This window comes from Molothrus aeneus, chromosome 9, assembly GCF_037042795.1.
Source record: "Molothrus aeneus isolate 106 chromosome 9, BPBGC_Maene_1.0, whole genome shotgun sequence".
In the NCBI taxonomy this organism is placed as follows: Eukaryota; Metazoa; Chordata; class Aves; order Passeriformes; family Icteridae; genus Molothrus; species Molothrus aeneus.
Genome location: NC_089654.1, coordinates 7,820,570 through 7,838,135, shown reverse-complemented (window position 1 = coordinate 7,838,135; position 17,566 = coordinate 7,820,570). Strand labels below are relative to the sequence as shown.

The window sequence follows — 17,566 nt, the reverse complement described above, 5'->3', positions numbered from 1 at the left end:
GCAAATCTATCAGTTCACTCTTTTTTTTCCCCTCACAGATAGGGAAAAAAAAAAGCCCTGAAATTGATTCACCATCTATAAATAAAAAAGAATCAATAGTAAAATTTTTAGCTAATTTCCCTCTCCCTCTTTGCTCCTTGGACTATTTGTTATCTTAGAAATATTTGTCTGAGGGAAAAAAAAAGAGAAACATCATCGATTCCTGACTGCAACGTGTTCCTCCACCTTGCCCTACAGCTCTCCTCTCCTCTCCTCTCCTCTCCTCTCCTCTCCTCTCCTCTCCTCTCCTCTCCTCTCCTCTCCTCTCCTCTCCTCTCCTCTCCTCTCCTCTCCTCTCCTCTCCTCTCCTCTCCTCTCCTCTCCTCTCCTCTCCTCTCCTCTCCTCTCCTCTCCTCTCCTCTCCTCTCCTCTCCTCTCTCAGCGTGTGGACACAGACGAATCCTTCAGATGTGCCTGGCTCCTCCTCTCAGGTTTTCCTCCAGCGTGGCTGTTCCCTGGGCCCCGCTGGGCAGTGCATTTATAGGGTGGCACCTTGTCCTTCCTGCCAAAGGAAGAGAGAGAGGACAGGGGCTGTCAGCCACTGCAGTGCTCCATCAGCAGGTCAGCGTGAGTGGGGTGAGCTCTGAGGAGAAGCTGTGTGTGAAGTCTCACAGTGAAATGCATCTGTGAGGAAGGCTTTGGTAGCTCGAGACAAATTAAAGGTGTTAAAGACCAGCTGGTGCCATCCCTCTCTGGCCAGAGCAGGGTTAGTCCTTCCAGGAGGTTTCAAGGGCTTTGTGCTAGCTCTGAGCTCTCCAAGAGAAGGATCCCATCACTTCTCTTTGGGTGAAGCCCTTCCCACTGTTTTCTCTTACTGAGGTTCCTTCATTTCTGCTCATGAACAGCCCTCCTCTCACTGTGAATATTTCCTTCTGGGGCATGTACCATTCCCAGCCATGGCTGGGTTCACACATCTGCTCACAGCTGGATTGCCCCCACTGCCAGGGATGTTCACAGCTGGGTCAGAGTCTTTGGGGACAGACTGATTGTGTGGCCAGGGAACACCCAGCTCATGATGCCAGCTCTTCCAGCATCCAGACCAGTGCCTTCAAAGGGCCCACAAGGATGTGATACTGCTACTGTGCCCATAACTCCAATTTTCTAACTCCAATTATCTAACTCCAATTATCTAACCAAATTTCATGCCAAATTTCAGTTGTCAGTATAGTTTGGAGTTTCCAGTGCCCCTTTCAGGCTGCAGCCGCAGCAGAGCTGTGGGAGTTCTATAACTGGCCTCCAAAGGAACAGGGTTGTGATAAATACAAAGTGCTTTTTGCAGTGATGCCCCAGGAGTTCACAGGGTAAGAACTGAGCTTTTCACAGCCCAGCACCACAGAACCAGCTCCCCAGCTTCCCACAGCTTATCTGGTGGAAAGACTTGCTTTGTAACACTTCAGTTCCTGATAAGGAACTAAGTCTCATTACTCGTTTCCCAGGCAAACACTCCTCTGTGTATGTGTTTACAGTGTGCATGATGAATTTTTGCTACTTTAAGGAAAAATAAATCTCTGTTAACAGTTAATTCTGCAACATTTCTTTTCTGTTTACTTATAGAGCCATTTTGCTTAGAGGTTGTAATTAAAATCCTCCATCTTACAGCCTGCCACTCTCACTGCCCCTCTTCCCTCTGGGTCCTGGCACACTGCTCACAGCAAGATGGGCACAAGTGACCAGACAGCCTCAGCCCTGGTCCGTCTGTCTGTCTGTCTGGGCAGAGCCAGGCCTGGGGAAAAGGGGTCATAACTCACACCATTGTGTCCAGAGGCCTTGCTTGATGAGAGGCTGAATTGCAGAGGGTGTGGGTCCTGCAGCACCATCCTCATTCAGGGAGGCTCAGCCAGCACTGGGGTGTCCCAGAGCAGGGACCTTCCCTTCACAGCCCCTGCCAGCACTGGTGGCTCTCAGTGGGACTGAAAAGCTGTCTCTGAGTCAAACACTGCCACCAGGAGCCAGAGGAGCCATCTTTGGCAGGCCCTATAAGCCTGCCTGTGGGATTCCATTGGAGAGTGGGGTCCCTCCACACCCACCCTAGAGCAACACCACCTCTGAGCAGCCATCACCAACCCCTGCAGACAGACCTTCAGACAGCTTCTCCTTTGTACAAGCAGCAAAACCCAACTATCCATTCCCATCCCAAGGAAGATAATCAAGCTGTGCTGTCAGTGTTGCTCACACCAGCCAAGGGGCTCCAGTCACCCTTCAGGGTGCTCCCTCAGGGAACTCTTGGGCCCCTCAGCCATGCTTTGCCAGCTTTGCTTATTTTCCCCCACTGTTGTGGCAAGACACAGACGAGAAGATTCTCTACTTGTGCCTGGTATGCTCTTTGAGCTCTCAGTCTGCTCCCTCTGAGGTCAGTGTTTGTATTCCCCAGGGCAGCTGCTGAGCCTGGCCAGGCTGGTGCTGGTGCTGGTGCTGTACCAAACCCTGCTGAGCCTCAGACACCGGGAGGGAGAGGAGCTGTGTCACACATCCGTGTCACACATCCGTGTCACGTGTCACAAGTGAAGTGACCTGCCAAAGGCCACGCTGCAGACCTGGGAAGAGCTAAAAAGAGCTAATGGAACCCCACTTTTCTTGATCCCTGCACCCTGACTCACCCCAAGGAATTGGGCTCCTCTGTAGTGACACAGAGAAACCTGCCTTCCTCGCCACACAAGTGTGTGGTTTTCAATACTTCTGCTTTTATTTGCACAAGGATGTTTTAATATACATTTTAAAAAATTGTAATAATGAAGTTGCTGATGGGGCCCAGGGCTTAGAGGGCTTTACCTCCACCAGCCCTTCCCTCCCCACTCTCACAGCTGCCACCAGTTCAGCATTTACTGCATCTCTACAGTTCAATCACCAACCTAAGGCATAGTGGTATTTTGAAGAGATAAACATTGAGACAAAAATAAATAAATTAGGACCCTGGGAGGGAGACCTGAAAGGCAGAGTGAAGTGCGAACAAGCATTTTCCCTGGTTCTGTGTCTAATTACATTGACATGTTCCTAGACAACACTGGAGACCCAAACACAGCAGCAGCTGTGATCTAAATGGAGACTCATGAAAAACATCAGAAAGCCAGCCTGGCAGCCCATCCCTTGCCCTGGGGCTGCATCAGCACTGCCCATGTCACTGCTGACAGCCTTCCTGCCCTCTCCCAGGGCACAGCCAGCACTGGGTGGGCAGGCAGGGCTCAGCTCCTGGTCCCCTTTTCTCTGCACCCACTCCAGTCACCCAGCAGCACTGCTGAGTGTCATTCCCACACTGCTCTATGCAAGTGAAGGAAAAAATATAATGCAAAATATGAAAAGAGGATAAAAATGGGTCCTAAACTTCCTTTTTCCTGATTTGGTTAACACAGGAAAAGGAAATCCTGTCATGCCAACAGCACTTAGAGGTGAGATTTTTAGACACTGGCCTTTTTCAGCCATCCACTGAACTGAAGCATCATGAGAATCAACCACTCGGTTCACATCAGGTACTTGTGGCAAAGTGGTTTTTTTTGGACATACAGCCAATTGACAGTCACAATCAAAGCACAGCTCTGCTGCATGTTCATTGCACTGACAACAGTTAATCGTGCAGCCGTGCAAACTGGTTTGCAAATTGAAATCTCAGAGGCATAGCAATTACAATACCAAATTTATACCACATCTCTCACTCAACTAATTGTACATCCAAAAAATCACCACTTGAATAATCTGAATACATTCACCTTTACAGCTAAAAAAGCCTTTGCTACATGCTTGATCTCAACACAATTTTGAGTTACAGAACCCCATGGGAAAAAAAATGCCAACCTCTGATTTCAACAGGAAAATTGCTTCTATCTAAATACAGCAGATGCATAATTCACACTGAGGTCTAACAGCCTGGTGTTCCCAGCAAAGCTTGTTTTTACTCTGCAAAACTGGGGACGTTGCTATTGCTGCCTGCAGCTCTCCCAGCCCATCAACAGGACAAGCCCTGCTCTGAATGTAGTGTTCACATCCAAAATAACAGCACCTGGATTTCTAATCATTAGCAAATCTTAAAGGCCTTGAAATGAATTAGCAGACCTACAAATTGGGCTGATGTTTTGGATGAGTTGAGGTTTGCAGAGCCACCAGTGGGGGCACATTTGTGCTGCTGTGGCATTTTGAGCTCTTTCACACACACATTTCTTGACTTTTGTTTCCATCTCGTGAAGCAAGGCAAGGTGGGGACATTTGAACTAGTGACTTTGCAGTTGGTGTATTAAAGACAGTCAAAATAGAAGAGAATTGGTGTTTAAATTGCAAACAGAGGTAAAAATAAAGTTATCTAAGCCATGTGAGTGGGATCAAAAATGAGTCATCAAGGCTGGAAAATGGGTAACCTCTGATCCCTGAGACTAAGAAATCTGGCTGCTGTTGTGTGGCTGCTGATCTAATTTTTGCACTTTCCCCTCCAAACAGAGGAGACACGTTTCCATTGTGTCCATCTCAGCTAAACAATCAATGCCTGATCAGTCCCAATGCTTCACTCTCAGGGATGCACAATTAACCAGCTCCATGTTTGACACTGCAAGGGGAGCACAGTATTTTCTGGGAATGCCTGACAAGTTTCAATCATAAAGAACACAAACCAAATGACCCAGCAGATAATGACAGCCTGTGCCCTGACAGTTAGATAATGTGCATGCTCCAAAGCGAGGCCAATTAGAAGCAATAAAAACAAATTTGAAATGTTAGAGCAAAGGTCAGAAATGCTCAGCCATTACCACAGGCTTGATTTTTCTTTTTCTCAAGCGGTCACCAGCACCTATTTCCAGTAAGTGAGCATGTGGTCATGTTTGCCAGGTGCCCACCCATCCATTACAGCACATTGTGACCTCTGGGCCATACAAACCCCACTAAAGCAGCATGCAGAGAATCCCAGCACTACCTGGAAATCCCATCAGGTCCCTATCCTATGGCTCTGCCCTCCTGAGTGCAGGGGCTGGTAGTGCAGTGCTGCTCACAGAGAAGGCAGAGGTTAGAGGGTGTGCACGTCTCTCCCTCCACCACAGAAGGGATCCTGCTGCTTGCCATCCATCCCTGGCCTCCCTCCCCAGCTCAGTGCAGCAAGACACACCTGCTTTGTCCAGGAGACAGTGCCTAGAGGCAGGAATAATTAGTTCATAGCTGGAGCCACACTATCACATAAGAGAAGGAGCCACAATTACAAGCAACTCACGTGGCTCACACGCAGCCCCCCTTGTGTATCTCTGCTGACCCTGGAGCTGGAGCTGAAGAGAGCACAGGAATGGGTTTTGTCTTGGCTCCTGTCCTCCCATTTCCTAAGGAGCAGCAGGACAATAATGGATTGCACTCACCTGAGGAGATATAGCAGAAAATGGCAGTTTCTTGAGCTCGTTCAAGTTACCAGCAGGATATTGGGATTAACATCCTGTGTACATCAGACATTATCCCCATCAACTCACTCCTCACACAGGCCCCTGTCTCTGCTTTCAAAATCCCAGGCCAGGGTGAAACACAAACACTGTAAATCTGCTTATTGAGCCCTGGCTTCCTCAGAGCAGCAAGACCAGGGAAGGAGAAGGAAAGCAGGTGGGTACCTGCAGGCATAGCTATGTGAGGATGCCTGTGAGAGCTAATCTAAATACATTTAGGGTTTAAATGCAAAGCTGATCAGTGAAACCACAGCAAGCTCTCATGTGATATGCTCCTTCGGAGTTAAAGTAGCCATAATTCAATTTATTCATTTAGCTAATTTCCAAAAAGTAAATTAAAACTGTAGTAAATTAAATTAAAACAGCCGACAGCACCTTCACTTTGAAAAGGATTGTTAACATGGACCCTGACTACTTCATACAGTAATGCAGATTATTTTTGCCTGCTAGGCCCCCCGTCAGGCACATCAGCTCCCCATCCTGAAGTATTTTTACACTCTGGTCAGGGAGTCTCCAAGAGCAGGACCAAGCTGGACATGTATTTGGGTGTTTGCATGTGCTTTAGTGTGCACGTGCTCAAATCCAGGGTAAAATCCCTGCAGCTGGCAGCCTCGTTCCCAAGTGTTTGAGAAGCTAATTGTTGTAATGAGGAATTTTGGTGAAGCCTCTGCTGGGAGCTGGCCAAGCACTGCACATCTCTAAACTCTGTAAATGAATCCTTTTCACTGAACCCACGCAAATGTCACCGTTCAAAACCTGGAAGGTGTTCTTTAATGACAGCTACAAGTATCAAGAGTAGCATAAAATGTGCAGACATGTGTGGGAGCAAGCTGGCAGATTATAATTACCAATAAAGAAGGGGGGAAAACCCCCCAAAAATTATTTTTTTAGGCAAAACATATAATTTGCCTTTAAACCTTAGTATTGCTCCCATTACTAATACAATTTACAGACCTGGAAATCAAACTGAAGTTGTTCTGTTTTGCTGTCCTCATTCCATTCCTCCCTCCTCTTCAAATTGTAAGAGGTTTTGCTGACCTTTCATTTGTTTGGTCTAGAACATTTTTCCTGTTTATTACACTCTGCTCTCCTCTTAGCCACTGAAAATGGTGGGAGAAAAGACAACAAGACAACAATTTAAGTTTGGGACAAGTGAGCTGGGGATGGAAACAGAGCCTCTCAGGAATAAAGCAGGGAGGTGGCTTCACTCCCAGCTCTCACATCAGTCATGGCCAGGTCAAAGAAAGCACAACCAGATGTAGGTGAAACCTCAAAAATCCTGAGCCTGAAAGTGTAGAGAGGAGTTTTTCTGGAACACAGGTAGAGGTGAACTCAGGAGAACATTCCAGACGCAGTGGGGTAGAAGGACCTGCACTCAGCGCATGCCACAGAGCAGCACAGCCCTGGGATGGTGTCAGAGCCTGTCAGCCCACACAACCTCTGGGCACAGCTGCTTAGTGTTGAGATGAGGCTCAAAATGAGCTGTCCAGGCAGAAGGACCTACCTTTGGCCAGACTGTGCCCACACACAAAGCCTTTCCCCATCCCCAGCTCTCCAAGGGTGGGTTAAGTGGGCACAGAGCACTAAGACAGCTCTTGGTGGTGCAGCAGACAGTGCCCATGGCCTGAGGATGGTGGGACAGTCCCGTGGGCACATCCAGCCTGTTGGAGACACAGCTGTGCTCTCATACATCATCATTAGAGCTGCAAAGTCAAGCAGCAAAAGGAGGACTTGCCAGAATAAAGGCTGTCAGAGCAATTTTAATTCAACCTCCTGGCAGATATGCCTTCTGATGGGGTCTTTAATTACCTCATCACAGCCTACTTTTTCTTCAACAAGGCTGATGCTTTATTCAGGGCACGATGGACAGACAGCAATTAATGAAGGGCCAGTCAATATTTTGTTCTGTCCTTTTTTCATTCAGTGTGTGGCCCCAGGCACTATTTGCCACATGCCATCAAATCCCTGCTCTTAGAATTATTCATCTTCTTCTGAGCTTTTCTCTCATGTGTATCAGTGTAGCAATTGTGAAGTTCCTACATAGGAAAGAATTTCTTTTCCAGCATTTCTGTGAGCAGAACACCTGGGTTTTACCTACAGGAAAATATGGGGCAGACATGAGCTGCAGAATGCTCCACCAGCAAGGCCCAGGTGGGATTTCTCAGGATACCCACACTGTCTCTGTTCAAAGCCCATCTTCCCTAACCTCTGCCAGAGCTGTTTAAACACTCAGGACATCTAGAATTTGAAATTCAGTGTGCCCAGAATATGAGTAACACGGACCTAGTGGATCTCAGAGAGAAAATGTCAGTGGTCTAAAGAGGGAAGATCTCCTCTGCTGATGCTGTGCTGGAGCAGGGCTCTGTCACAGCCAGGGAGCCAGAGTGAAAGAACAGAGAAATGCTGATATGGGCAAAGGGATGAGCTTCAGGCAGTGCAAGCTGACTGGCATTTGTGAATTTTTCACCAAAAGTTCTGCTTTTCCACCTTAGTCATTCTCTGTAACAGCTGTACTCTGCTGTCTCTTAATCTCTTACAAATTTTTCACCTTTTACCAACCGCCTTTCAGAGGAGGACATTTCACACTTTCAACCCAAGAAATCTTAACCTTTCCTCTAGCACAAGTAGAAAGAGGTGAGAGCAGGACAGAGACTCTGTAAGAGCAAGAGCTCCCTGTGCCACTGGCAGCATCAAAAGGAGCCCCACTCAAATGGTTTCCAGTGAGCGCACTGGGAGTGGAACTCTCTGGTCACTGAACAGCTTAGAAAAGGAAGAAGAGGAGAGGAAGGGCATGAACCTTCATTGCTGTCCAACAGCCCCTTTCTGCACTGCTCTCTCCTGCTCTGTGCCCACTTAACCCACCCTTAGAGAGCTGTCTTGGTGTCCAGGACATGCTCTCTGAGCCTCTCTCAAGCACAGCTAAGTGGCAGTGCTCTCTTCTCCAGCAGCTTCTGCAGGCAGCTCAGAGCTCTCTTGTGCCCTGCTAGAAATTCATGGGCCTGCTGGCTTGTCACTCCAAAGAGCATCCAGCATTTTCAGCAAGGCTTTTAATTCATTAGCTCACAGAGGAAAATATTCTAACCTTCTTGACCTCCTCAGCTGAGTCAGTGATGCTTTCCTACCTCGCTGCAGACACATCACCTTCAGGAAAATAATTACTTAGCATGCAGTTAACAGCAGACATTATCTTTGTGATCTAGGTGTTTGTTTGGGATCACAGGGTCTCCCTGCCACGAGGACTGCAGGACACACTGGGGTTACTGCTTCAAACCTGACCTTCCTTTACAGGCTGTGGGAAAATCTGTGGTCACTCCAAGGGGAACTGGGGGATGCTGGAGGGAGCTCAGTAGGAGGAAAGGGCTGAAGGGTTCTAGGAGGAGCTGGATGAGCTGTGCTGGGCTCCATCACTGGAAGAGGTTGCCCAGAAAAGCTGTGGGCTTCACATCCCTGGAAGTGTTCAAGGCCAGGTTGGATGGGGCTTCAAGCAACCTGGTCTAGTGGAAGGTCCACCATCTAGGGGATGGAACTGGATGATTAAAGTCCCTTCCAACCCAGACCAATCTGTGATTCTGTGATATGTTGATCTACAGGTGGCATTTGGGCTCCTGTAGGCAAGGACAAGTGGAATTTAACCCCAGGTCCAGCCAACCAGTTGGACTCACTTACAGGCACATAATGACATTATACACAGAATACAGATACAGTTATTTCTTGTGACCTTGAAATAAGTTGCATTTTTGGTAGTGGAGCGTGCCCCACCTCCAGCCTCAGTCTTGTTCTGTAACCAGAGCTGTTGCATCAGTTGTTGCCTCCTACTCCAGATGATCCTGATCCCATTCCCACTGAGCTGCCTGCATTGCCTGTGCTGTAGGATGGCTGCTCTCTGACAGCCTGACTGCAAGGACAAAGCTCTTGTAAAGGTGCCTGAATTTGGGTACCAGCCCTATTTCTGACCCTCAGCTCCACCTCTCCCTTTATGTGCCTCAATTTCCTTCTCCAAAACATGGTGATTCCAACACAAACATTTCCTTCCTTGTGGTCAGACGTGCTCTGGAAGTGTTGCAGGTTGTTGCTATTTCCAGGCCTGTCATTCTAACACATTTTGGCTGCACTAATTCCCTCAAACAGAAATTGTTCTGCCTGTCCTAGTCTGGGACAAAGCAGGCAATTAGCTGTCCCTTACACGTTTATTAACTCTGCAGCTTTCTTTCAATGACTATGTGAAATCCAGTAATGTTTAAATATATTTTCATAAACTGTGGGCACAACATGTCCTGTTTCCACTAATAACCGTGCCATATAATTAGTCCTGATTACACAGATATTTAGTATCATTTTACATATTCCAGTCCTTTGCTAGTGCCACTGCCTAGCCAAGGCATATTTAAAGCTACAGCCATCTCCCTTCTGTTTCCCAGCAGTTTGCAGCAATTCCTTTTGGAGAGGATTGCAGTTAACACAGCAGCTTCAAAGAACAATTTCATTTCACTGGTGTACAATTTAGGTGCATATATTAAAGGCATATATATATATATATATATATATATATATATATATATATATATATATATATATATATATATGTAGGCTCTGATGAAATGTCAGGTGACAAAGCCCAGGATACAAATAGAAGGCATTTATCTACTTACAGGGAAAAGCTGGTATTTGAAATCCATCAGAAAATTAACAACATGAATCTTTAAAAATCCATTCCTTAAACATCTGTTGGCTTAGGGCGGAACATTGACCGTATTTAGGATTTTACTGTGAGGAAGCACCTCCCAAACAAAAGATCCCTCACTGCATTAGGCTCTGGTGGGGGGGGACAAGAAGAATTTGCTCTGTGCAACCTGATTAGAGATGTGTATCTTTCCCTGCTGGCGTGGCTGTCTCTATAGAGATGGACATGGATATTTGATGAGATTAAAATGCTTCAGTTACCACTGTCAGTGGTTCTTTAATTTAAAATGAAGAAAGCAAACAACCATTCCTTTTGATGAGGTAACTGGATGATGCTATGGAAAAGCACTTTGCTGTCAGGTGGTAATTAGGTTCAGTAATAGTTGTGGGTTTTTAGCCTTGGAGGCTGTGGCCCCTGGGAGTCTGAGAGAAATGATACATTCAATTTCCGGAGGAGAGGAAGATGCTGGATGCTCTTCTCTGCTAACCCTGCAGGTCTCTGCAGATAAGAGCATTCAGAACTGCAGTGCTGACAATCCTCCTTGAGCCAGCCTAAACTGTGGTGTCAAGATCACAAACAGGAAAGGGAGATGGGCTCAAAGCAGGCCTAACACAGGCAGCCTGGCTCTGACCACATATATAAGGAACTGCCAGAATGGCTGCAATGAGAGGATTTTTGAAGGCTGCAGAAGGAACTCCAGCAATTGCTCTCTGGTCTGGGCTGATATTTGTAGCATCCATCTTACACATCACTAGAAAATCTTCAGTAGGAAAGTGTTACTGTGCAAACAAGGAACATTCCCACAGCTACTCTTTTAAGGGAGGAAAAAAGAAGGAAAATCTCAAGGCTCAGCTGCCTCCCTTGCCGATTTGGAATTGCCTTTTCCATTGCAAAATATAAACTATATATATTGGTTGTGCTGTTAAGAGCTGAAACCCAAATGAAACACTCCAATTGGTCCAAATGCATTTTATTGAAATTTTTCAGTTTGGAGGCATTATTGCTGTTTTCTCAGAACAGAGGCAAATAGTGAATATGAAACAGTTCCCATGAAACAGTTGCACAGGTTCCTGCTCTGCTCCCCTCTGGATGTTGTTACACAGCTTTTCCAGCTCAAGGAATGCTGGTTCTCCATAAGCAGCTCAGTGGTATCTCCCCTGCTCCTCACACAAGCTAAGGGACGCTGAAAGGATGCAGCTGGCCAGCACCAGAGAAGGACCAGCAGTGCTGCAGGGAGCCGAGCCTGGGCATTTCATGCCTTTGTGCCTTGCTCACCAGTGCCTGACTTCACACCCCACTTCCTTTTGGACTAGCACCCCCTGAGCTGGGTGTGGAGCTGGAGTAGGGGCTCAGAGAGAGAGGGGATCCCTGGGCAGAGTGTCCAGCTGGGCTGGCAGCAGGAACCTGCCTCTGGCTGCCAGCACTGCAGCAGCAGCTCCGAGGGCAGGGGGAGAGCTCTGCCTCAGCATAGGCTTGCCAGTAGCTTCCTGAAGCACTGAAAAAGTTTTCACTTCCAGAATTAAAACTTTGCGAAATAAAAGCGGTTCTGATTCGCTCTCAGGAGATAAATGAAGGGTAAGTCCATTAAAGATACTGGTGTGAGATTGGTGCACAGCAGACAGAATTCAGGAGAGATATCGATATCTCCAAAATCCTCTGAATATTTTTTCAGACATAAACCAGGTATCTTTCCTGATCACAAATGCTTTATTTCCAAATGGAATTTCAATAAAATAAGCACAGTTAGACTAGCACATGTTATAAAGCTGTAATGCAGTAGCACTGAAGTTTAGTCAGGAAAGGTATTAAAAGAGCAGCCCAGCTAAAGCAAGAGAAATTGCTTTCTGACCTACCGAGTTTTAGGAGTAGGTGCTAGTGGTCCCTCCACCAAGGAGTTCAGCCTGTAGTAATCCAAGAATGTCCTGGCCACATTTCTTCCAAGCTTCATATCTGTGAGTTTTTAATTAAGGAGCATTTTCTTAATCATTAAGTGTAATAGTAATAATAATAATTAAAAAAAAAAAAGAGCAGACTCTAAAGGTAAGTTATTGCTATTTAATTCAAGAACAAGATTTACATTAACTATCCCACAGAGTTCGGTCTCCAGGCAAAAATTACTTACACTGGCAGATAAGGTGGGGGTCATCTCGTTTGCTTCTTGTTTTCACAGGCAGATGCTGCATAAAAACACAGACAGGAGGAAACAATCTCCCTTTCCCCCCCACGCCTGGCTGCAGACCCCTGTGGTTCTCATGAAATAATACACTAAACAAAAGGGGCCCTCCAATTTCCACATTCAGGGAGAATAATTACCTTAAAATGCTTGGATACAGGCAGTATTTCTGTATCCAGGATACAAGGTCAGCTACACCACGGTGTGAACCTGCCATGGACCAGTGTACTGAAGGTTGGGATTAATGCTGAAGCCCTCCACACCTTTAGCTCTGACACCCAGAGTGTCGTGGGAGCATTCACTGTTCTTTCCCTGGGTTGTATTCAGGACCTGGAAGGACAGTAGGTTACCATAACAAGTTCAGCAGTAACTCTGGTGTTTCTTCTAACTAGCCACGACTTCTCCTTCAGCTGACCCCTAAACCCAGCATTAGCCAGGCACTGCACATCAAAGCTGCCATGGAGACCTCAGGGGCACAGGAACCAGACCTTCCCGAAGACTCAGCTGCTTACAAAGAGGTTGAATAACCTGTGGATTGCATTGAAAAACAATATCCCAGACAACACGTCCATGGGGTGAACCTGCTGCTCATGTGAGAAGGCAGCATTAAGCCTGCCTGTTACAGAGCAGCGTCTCCTTATCGTCCATGGGGTGATGTCCAGCTGGGACATATCCAGACATTATCCACAGCTGTGTTGTGGGGGCTGGAGGCTCCTTTATTTGCCTGTTTTGAGCTGATGCCTACCCAGGCTGCAGTAACCTCAGGGTGCTCCAGGGCACTGCCCCAGAGGGTGGTGGTGAGGAGCATTTCAGCAGGGCTGCTGCAGCAGCTGAGGTGTGAACAGCACCTGGGGAGTCTGAAGGGGTCTCTGCATCCAACACCCAGCAGTCCAGGAGGATAAACCATTGCTGGGGTGTTTTGTGTGTGTGTATGATGCTCTGCTTTATCAGCAGTTATCTGCTGATGTTGCCATTAGAGGAAAATTCCAGAAATGCAGCATCCCAGGGGCTTCCAGCAGCACCACTGAAGACACTGGCTCCTAAATGAAGTTTTTATTACCCGCCCACTTACATTAGACACATCCAAACAAGTGGGCCTGAGACATCAGGTTCACACAGCACTGTGAGCTTTCTTTATCGTTTATTTCTTTATTTATAAGGAAGGTCAAGCCAACGTGACAGTCTTTACTTCTGCAAAAATCCAGACACCAGCTCTGCTAGTGCTGCAGTCAGGTCTCATGGCTGAGGACGACTCCTTACGTTGCTTTTCTCTCCAATGATCTTATCCTGCTTTTCCAGCTCCCACTGGTGTGCTGGGGATGGTTCCATGGATCTGTCCCTCCTGAGGGTCTGTCCTGACACACTCCTGATCCTAATACCACAAGTGCTGTGGGCACCTCTGTTCTCCTGGCCAGCAGCAGGGCAGAGCTGGAGCAGCTGGTGCTCCCAGATGTTGCCTGCATGGACAGGGAGAGGCAGCTCTGTGGACCAGCACAGGCTGTGTGGATCAGCACCAGCTGTTCCCCAGCTGTTCCCCAGCTGTGGCAGTGCCCAGCCAGCTCCCCTCGCAGCCTACCAGGACTGCTGGGCAAGCCCTGCATGCAGGGAGGCTCAGAAAGTTGGAGACAGCCTGAACTTTAGCAATTCAAGGGAGGGCAGTGTTGCTCTGAAAGTGTTTGGTGATTGTTTCTGGAATTTGGGGATGGCTGGGGCAGCCTGGTTGCTGCGGATGTGGACTCAAAGCGGTGGTGAAGGTTAAGAGTTCAGAGTAGTCTGAGGAAGAGAGGAAGAAGGGGAGAAGGCTGTCAGACACTTAAAGGATTGAGAAGACTAACATGGCTTGATCTTGTAGTTTCTTTCATTTACTCGTCACTTTAAAGACATAAAGTGGTAATTGGACTCAGTAAAGTCTCAAGGACATTTTGTCAGTGGCAATCTCAGAAAGCTCCTCTGCCAGAAGTGGCCCTGCTGCCCTTTTCTCTGTCTCTCTGCACTGCTTTTGTTTGCACGGTGGTTTGCACCTGCTGTCCTGGGGGAGGAAGCCCTTGGATGGCAGTGGGTGCAGCCCAGGAGGTGGCTCCAGCAGCTCCTGCCTTACCACCCTGCCTTAACCTGCAGGAATCCAGTTCCACTGCTGAGCTCAGATCTTAGGAACAGCTTTCTGAGGTTAAGGACAGCTAACCACTGGAATAACCTGCCTTAGCATGTCAGGAAATCTCCAGACCAGAGCTCTTCAAGAACAGGCTGAACCCAGAGCAGACATGAATGGTTTAGGTGTAACTGGTGCTGCATGAAATTTGGGTAAGGAAACATAAAAGGGCCTCTCAGGCCACTTCACCCCATTTTCCTACAGTTCTGAACATATTTTGCACCCCACATAGAGACCTGTTTGCTAAGATTGCCAAGAAAGGTAAGGGCATTTTGCAGAGCATGGACACAGCTGGAGAGCGTGAAGAAACTGGAAATGCAGTGCCACATGCATTCACTGAAAAGCCACAAAATGAGAATAACTTGCAGTCAGCAATGATGAAAAGAGACTCAAACCAGCATGGGATAAAAAATGTGCATGTTCTAATACTAGTCTCTCCAGCCATCCTGCCCCCTCTGCTCTGCCTGTCATTTCTGCAAGGGATGAGCGGTTTCTGTCATGGAAATCAGGCACCTGATACATAAAACCAGGGGCAGAGCATTGGTCTCTCCCTGTGACTGTCCAGTCTGGGCAAGAGCTGGCATGACTCCCTCAGCGAGTGCCAGCAGCAAGTGTGTGCAGAACTGGTAGAGGAAAACAAATTAAAGCAATAACATTTGCATTTATCTGTGGTGCACGGAAGGCTCAAGCTCCACTTTGGCTTATAGAGTATCCTGAGCACATAAATAACAGATACTGCAACCCAAGCCCACTTCTACTGCGTGCTTTGGTCGGTTGGTTGGTTTTTAACCAGCTTCCTTTCTGCAGTCACACGTGCTGTGTGCCCACAGGAACTCCCTTCCTAGCCTGAGCTGCACTTGACAGAAGGCCATTTCCCAGCTATTCCCATCATGGGAGCTCAGCTCATACAAGACAATCAAAATGTATTTGTGAGAGTCATGTTGGAAACAGCTGGGTGTGTCCTTACCTTCACTAGCATCTGCAGCTCCCTCTGGTCTCTCTTCTTCCTCCACAGACTCACTCCTCCATACTCCATATTTCTACTTGGAAGTGGAAACCACTGTCCCTCCTGCAAACGCCCTTCTCACAGCATTCACTCTGTGAATGGTATCAGCAGATTTGGGGAGATTTCAGGACAGTCTGTTTATGCCCAACTCTGCCAAATTTCACAGATGTTCGGAGGTTCAAGAATCGTGCTGGGCTCTCTGCAAAACCCCGCACATTTATGATCCCTACCATGCCCCACAGCCCAAAGCTTCCAGCCCTGGTGAGAAAGGAGCACAGAGGAGTGGGGACTCTCACAAGCCATTACTAGTTTTCAGCTGACACGATTCATTGAGCCTATTGTGAACAGTCTGCTTAAGCTCCAGCCTCTGGAAGCGCAGACAGAGCCTTGTTCTGTCTGTGCATGGAGGCAATAAAAATCTCAATTTGGAAACCAGTTAGCAGTACAAGTCATTAGGGGAGGTACTAAATGTTGCTGCTTTAATAGCTCACTGATCCTTTAATAATGTCACTGCTGCAGAGCATGGTGGCACCATTCGCTCGCTTTTGTTTTGCTTTTTGAAATTCAGGGTCATTCCACTTTCAAGTGAGTGGATTATCTCTCTTTCCTCCTTCTGCCAGACACAGCAAACTGCTTTAAATAATTAGAAAAAAGGATGGCTCCTTCAAATTCACCATCTCATTTTCATAAGGTCCAGTGTCATTGCTTTGGAACAGGAAGAGAAACCGTGATGGTGGTAAGGATTTGACAAGGGCAAAACAGTTAGCAGCCCCCACTCATCTTTGATAAGTCCTGTGGGGTCTCTGCCAAGCAGATTGGATCTCTGGTTTTATGTCTCATCTAGAGGACGGCACCTCCATCAATTTGAAACACTGCACTGGGTTATTAACTTATGGAATTCATCCAAGTTTAATCCTAAGTAGGATTTGAAATGTGACCATTCAGTCCAGAGGCACCACTGGCCAAACCCACGCAAGTCTTTTGTTTCAGACTAACAGCTTTAAGTTATCCTAAAGACAGACAAAGAGGAAGAAAAAAAAAAAAGGAAAGGGAGAAAGAGGGTAAGGAAAATGAGAACAAAGAGAAAAATGAGTCTTTTTAATAGCTCAAATTAAAAACCAGAAGAAGCTCTTTGTTTGACACAACTGAATTTTACAGCAAATCTCAGTCCACCACAACAACGATCCTGTTATTTATGAAAAGAGGGTTATTTTGTTTGGGAGAGTCCCAGATGACTGTGGTCAGTGAGCATACTGTCAGCTTCACACAATCTTAAGAGAAATATGGATGAGGTTTTCTCATCTGCTTATAACAGCTTCCATCAATGGATCAAACCCCTTCCTGACTCGAACAAGAGCTCTAATGGAAAATGGCATTACAGGGCTTTAAACCACCATGTTATATCATGCCGAGCCTGATCAGAGCTAGTCCTCTATTTTAGGAGAGCTGTTTTCACCAGTTACTTGCCTATTTTGTTTCACAGTACTGACACTGCTCTCTAATAAACAGATGCTGCCCCAGTCTCATCTCATGGGGGGCCCACCCCAAGCAAAGTGTGACTGGGGCAAAATAGAGACTCTCTGGTGAAGGAGGGTGGGAAGAGGGGCTATTCCAAGGCTTTTCACCAGCATTTAATATGGTGCAAGTCTGGGTGCTGATGATGCATCCTTTCCTGGGACTCACTCCAAGGAAAAAATGTCCCCAATTCCTAGCACAGCTGTTACATATTTCAAAATCTTTATCAAAGAAGGAGGAAGCTTCTAAAATGGGAGTTTGGGGAGGAGATTGGGCTTTCCATAGCTCCAGTGTAAGAACCAGGCTCAGAGTGGGAATTACTGGGGATACCCTCTCCTGGTACTCAGCGGGTCAAACTCGAGAAACTCAGCCAGACCATGCAGCCTTAAACTCCATAAAAGCCCTGAACTGCCAACCTGGAAATAGCAAAGGGACTTTCCCCAAGGAGAGCATTTTCATTCCCAACAGCCCCAGCTCCTGATCCCAGATGGGACAGATGCTTTTGGAAGCCAAAGGTAACAGCAATGACAAGCCTTCATTTTTATTCCTCTTGTGTGTTATCAGGGAAGGAACCAGGCGGAAAGATCCCTGACCGACTATTTCA

The 17,566-nt window shown here is 47.0% G+C and overlaps 1 protein-coding gene across 2 annotated transcripts in view; it reads right to left on the bottom strand.

Annotated features, from left to right (window-relative positions):
• Positions 1–407: 407 nt before the first annotated feature.
• LOC136560179 (BEN domain-containing protein 5) overlaps positions 408–17,566 on the bottom strand; it is an 883,159-nt gene continuing 866,000 nt past the window's right edge. For both annotated transcript variants that reach the window (XM_066555873.1, XM_066555874.1), the window contains exons 12-13: positions 11,973–12,069; positions 408–541 (exon numbers count right to left, since the gene is read on the bottom strand). In XM_066555873.1, the coding sequence (XP_066411970.1) occupies positions 418–541; positions 11,973–12,069 (221 nt within the window). In that variant the 3' untranslated portion in view covers positions 408–417. The remainder of the gene's footprint in view (positions 542–11,972; positions 12,070–17,566) is intronic.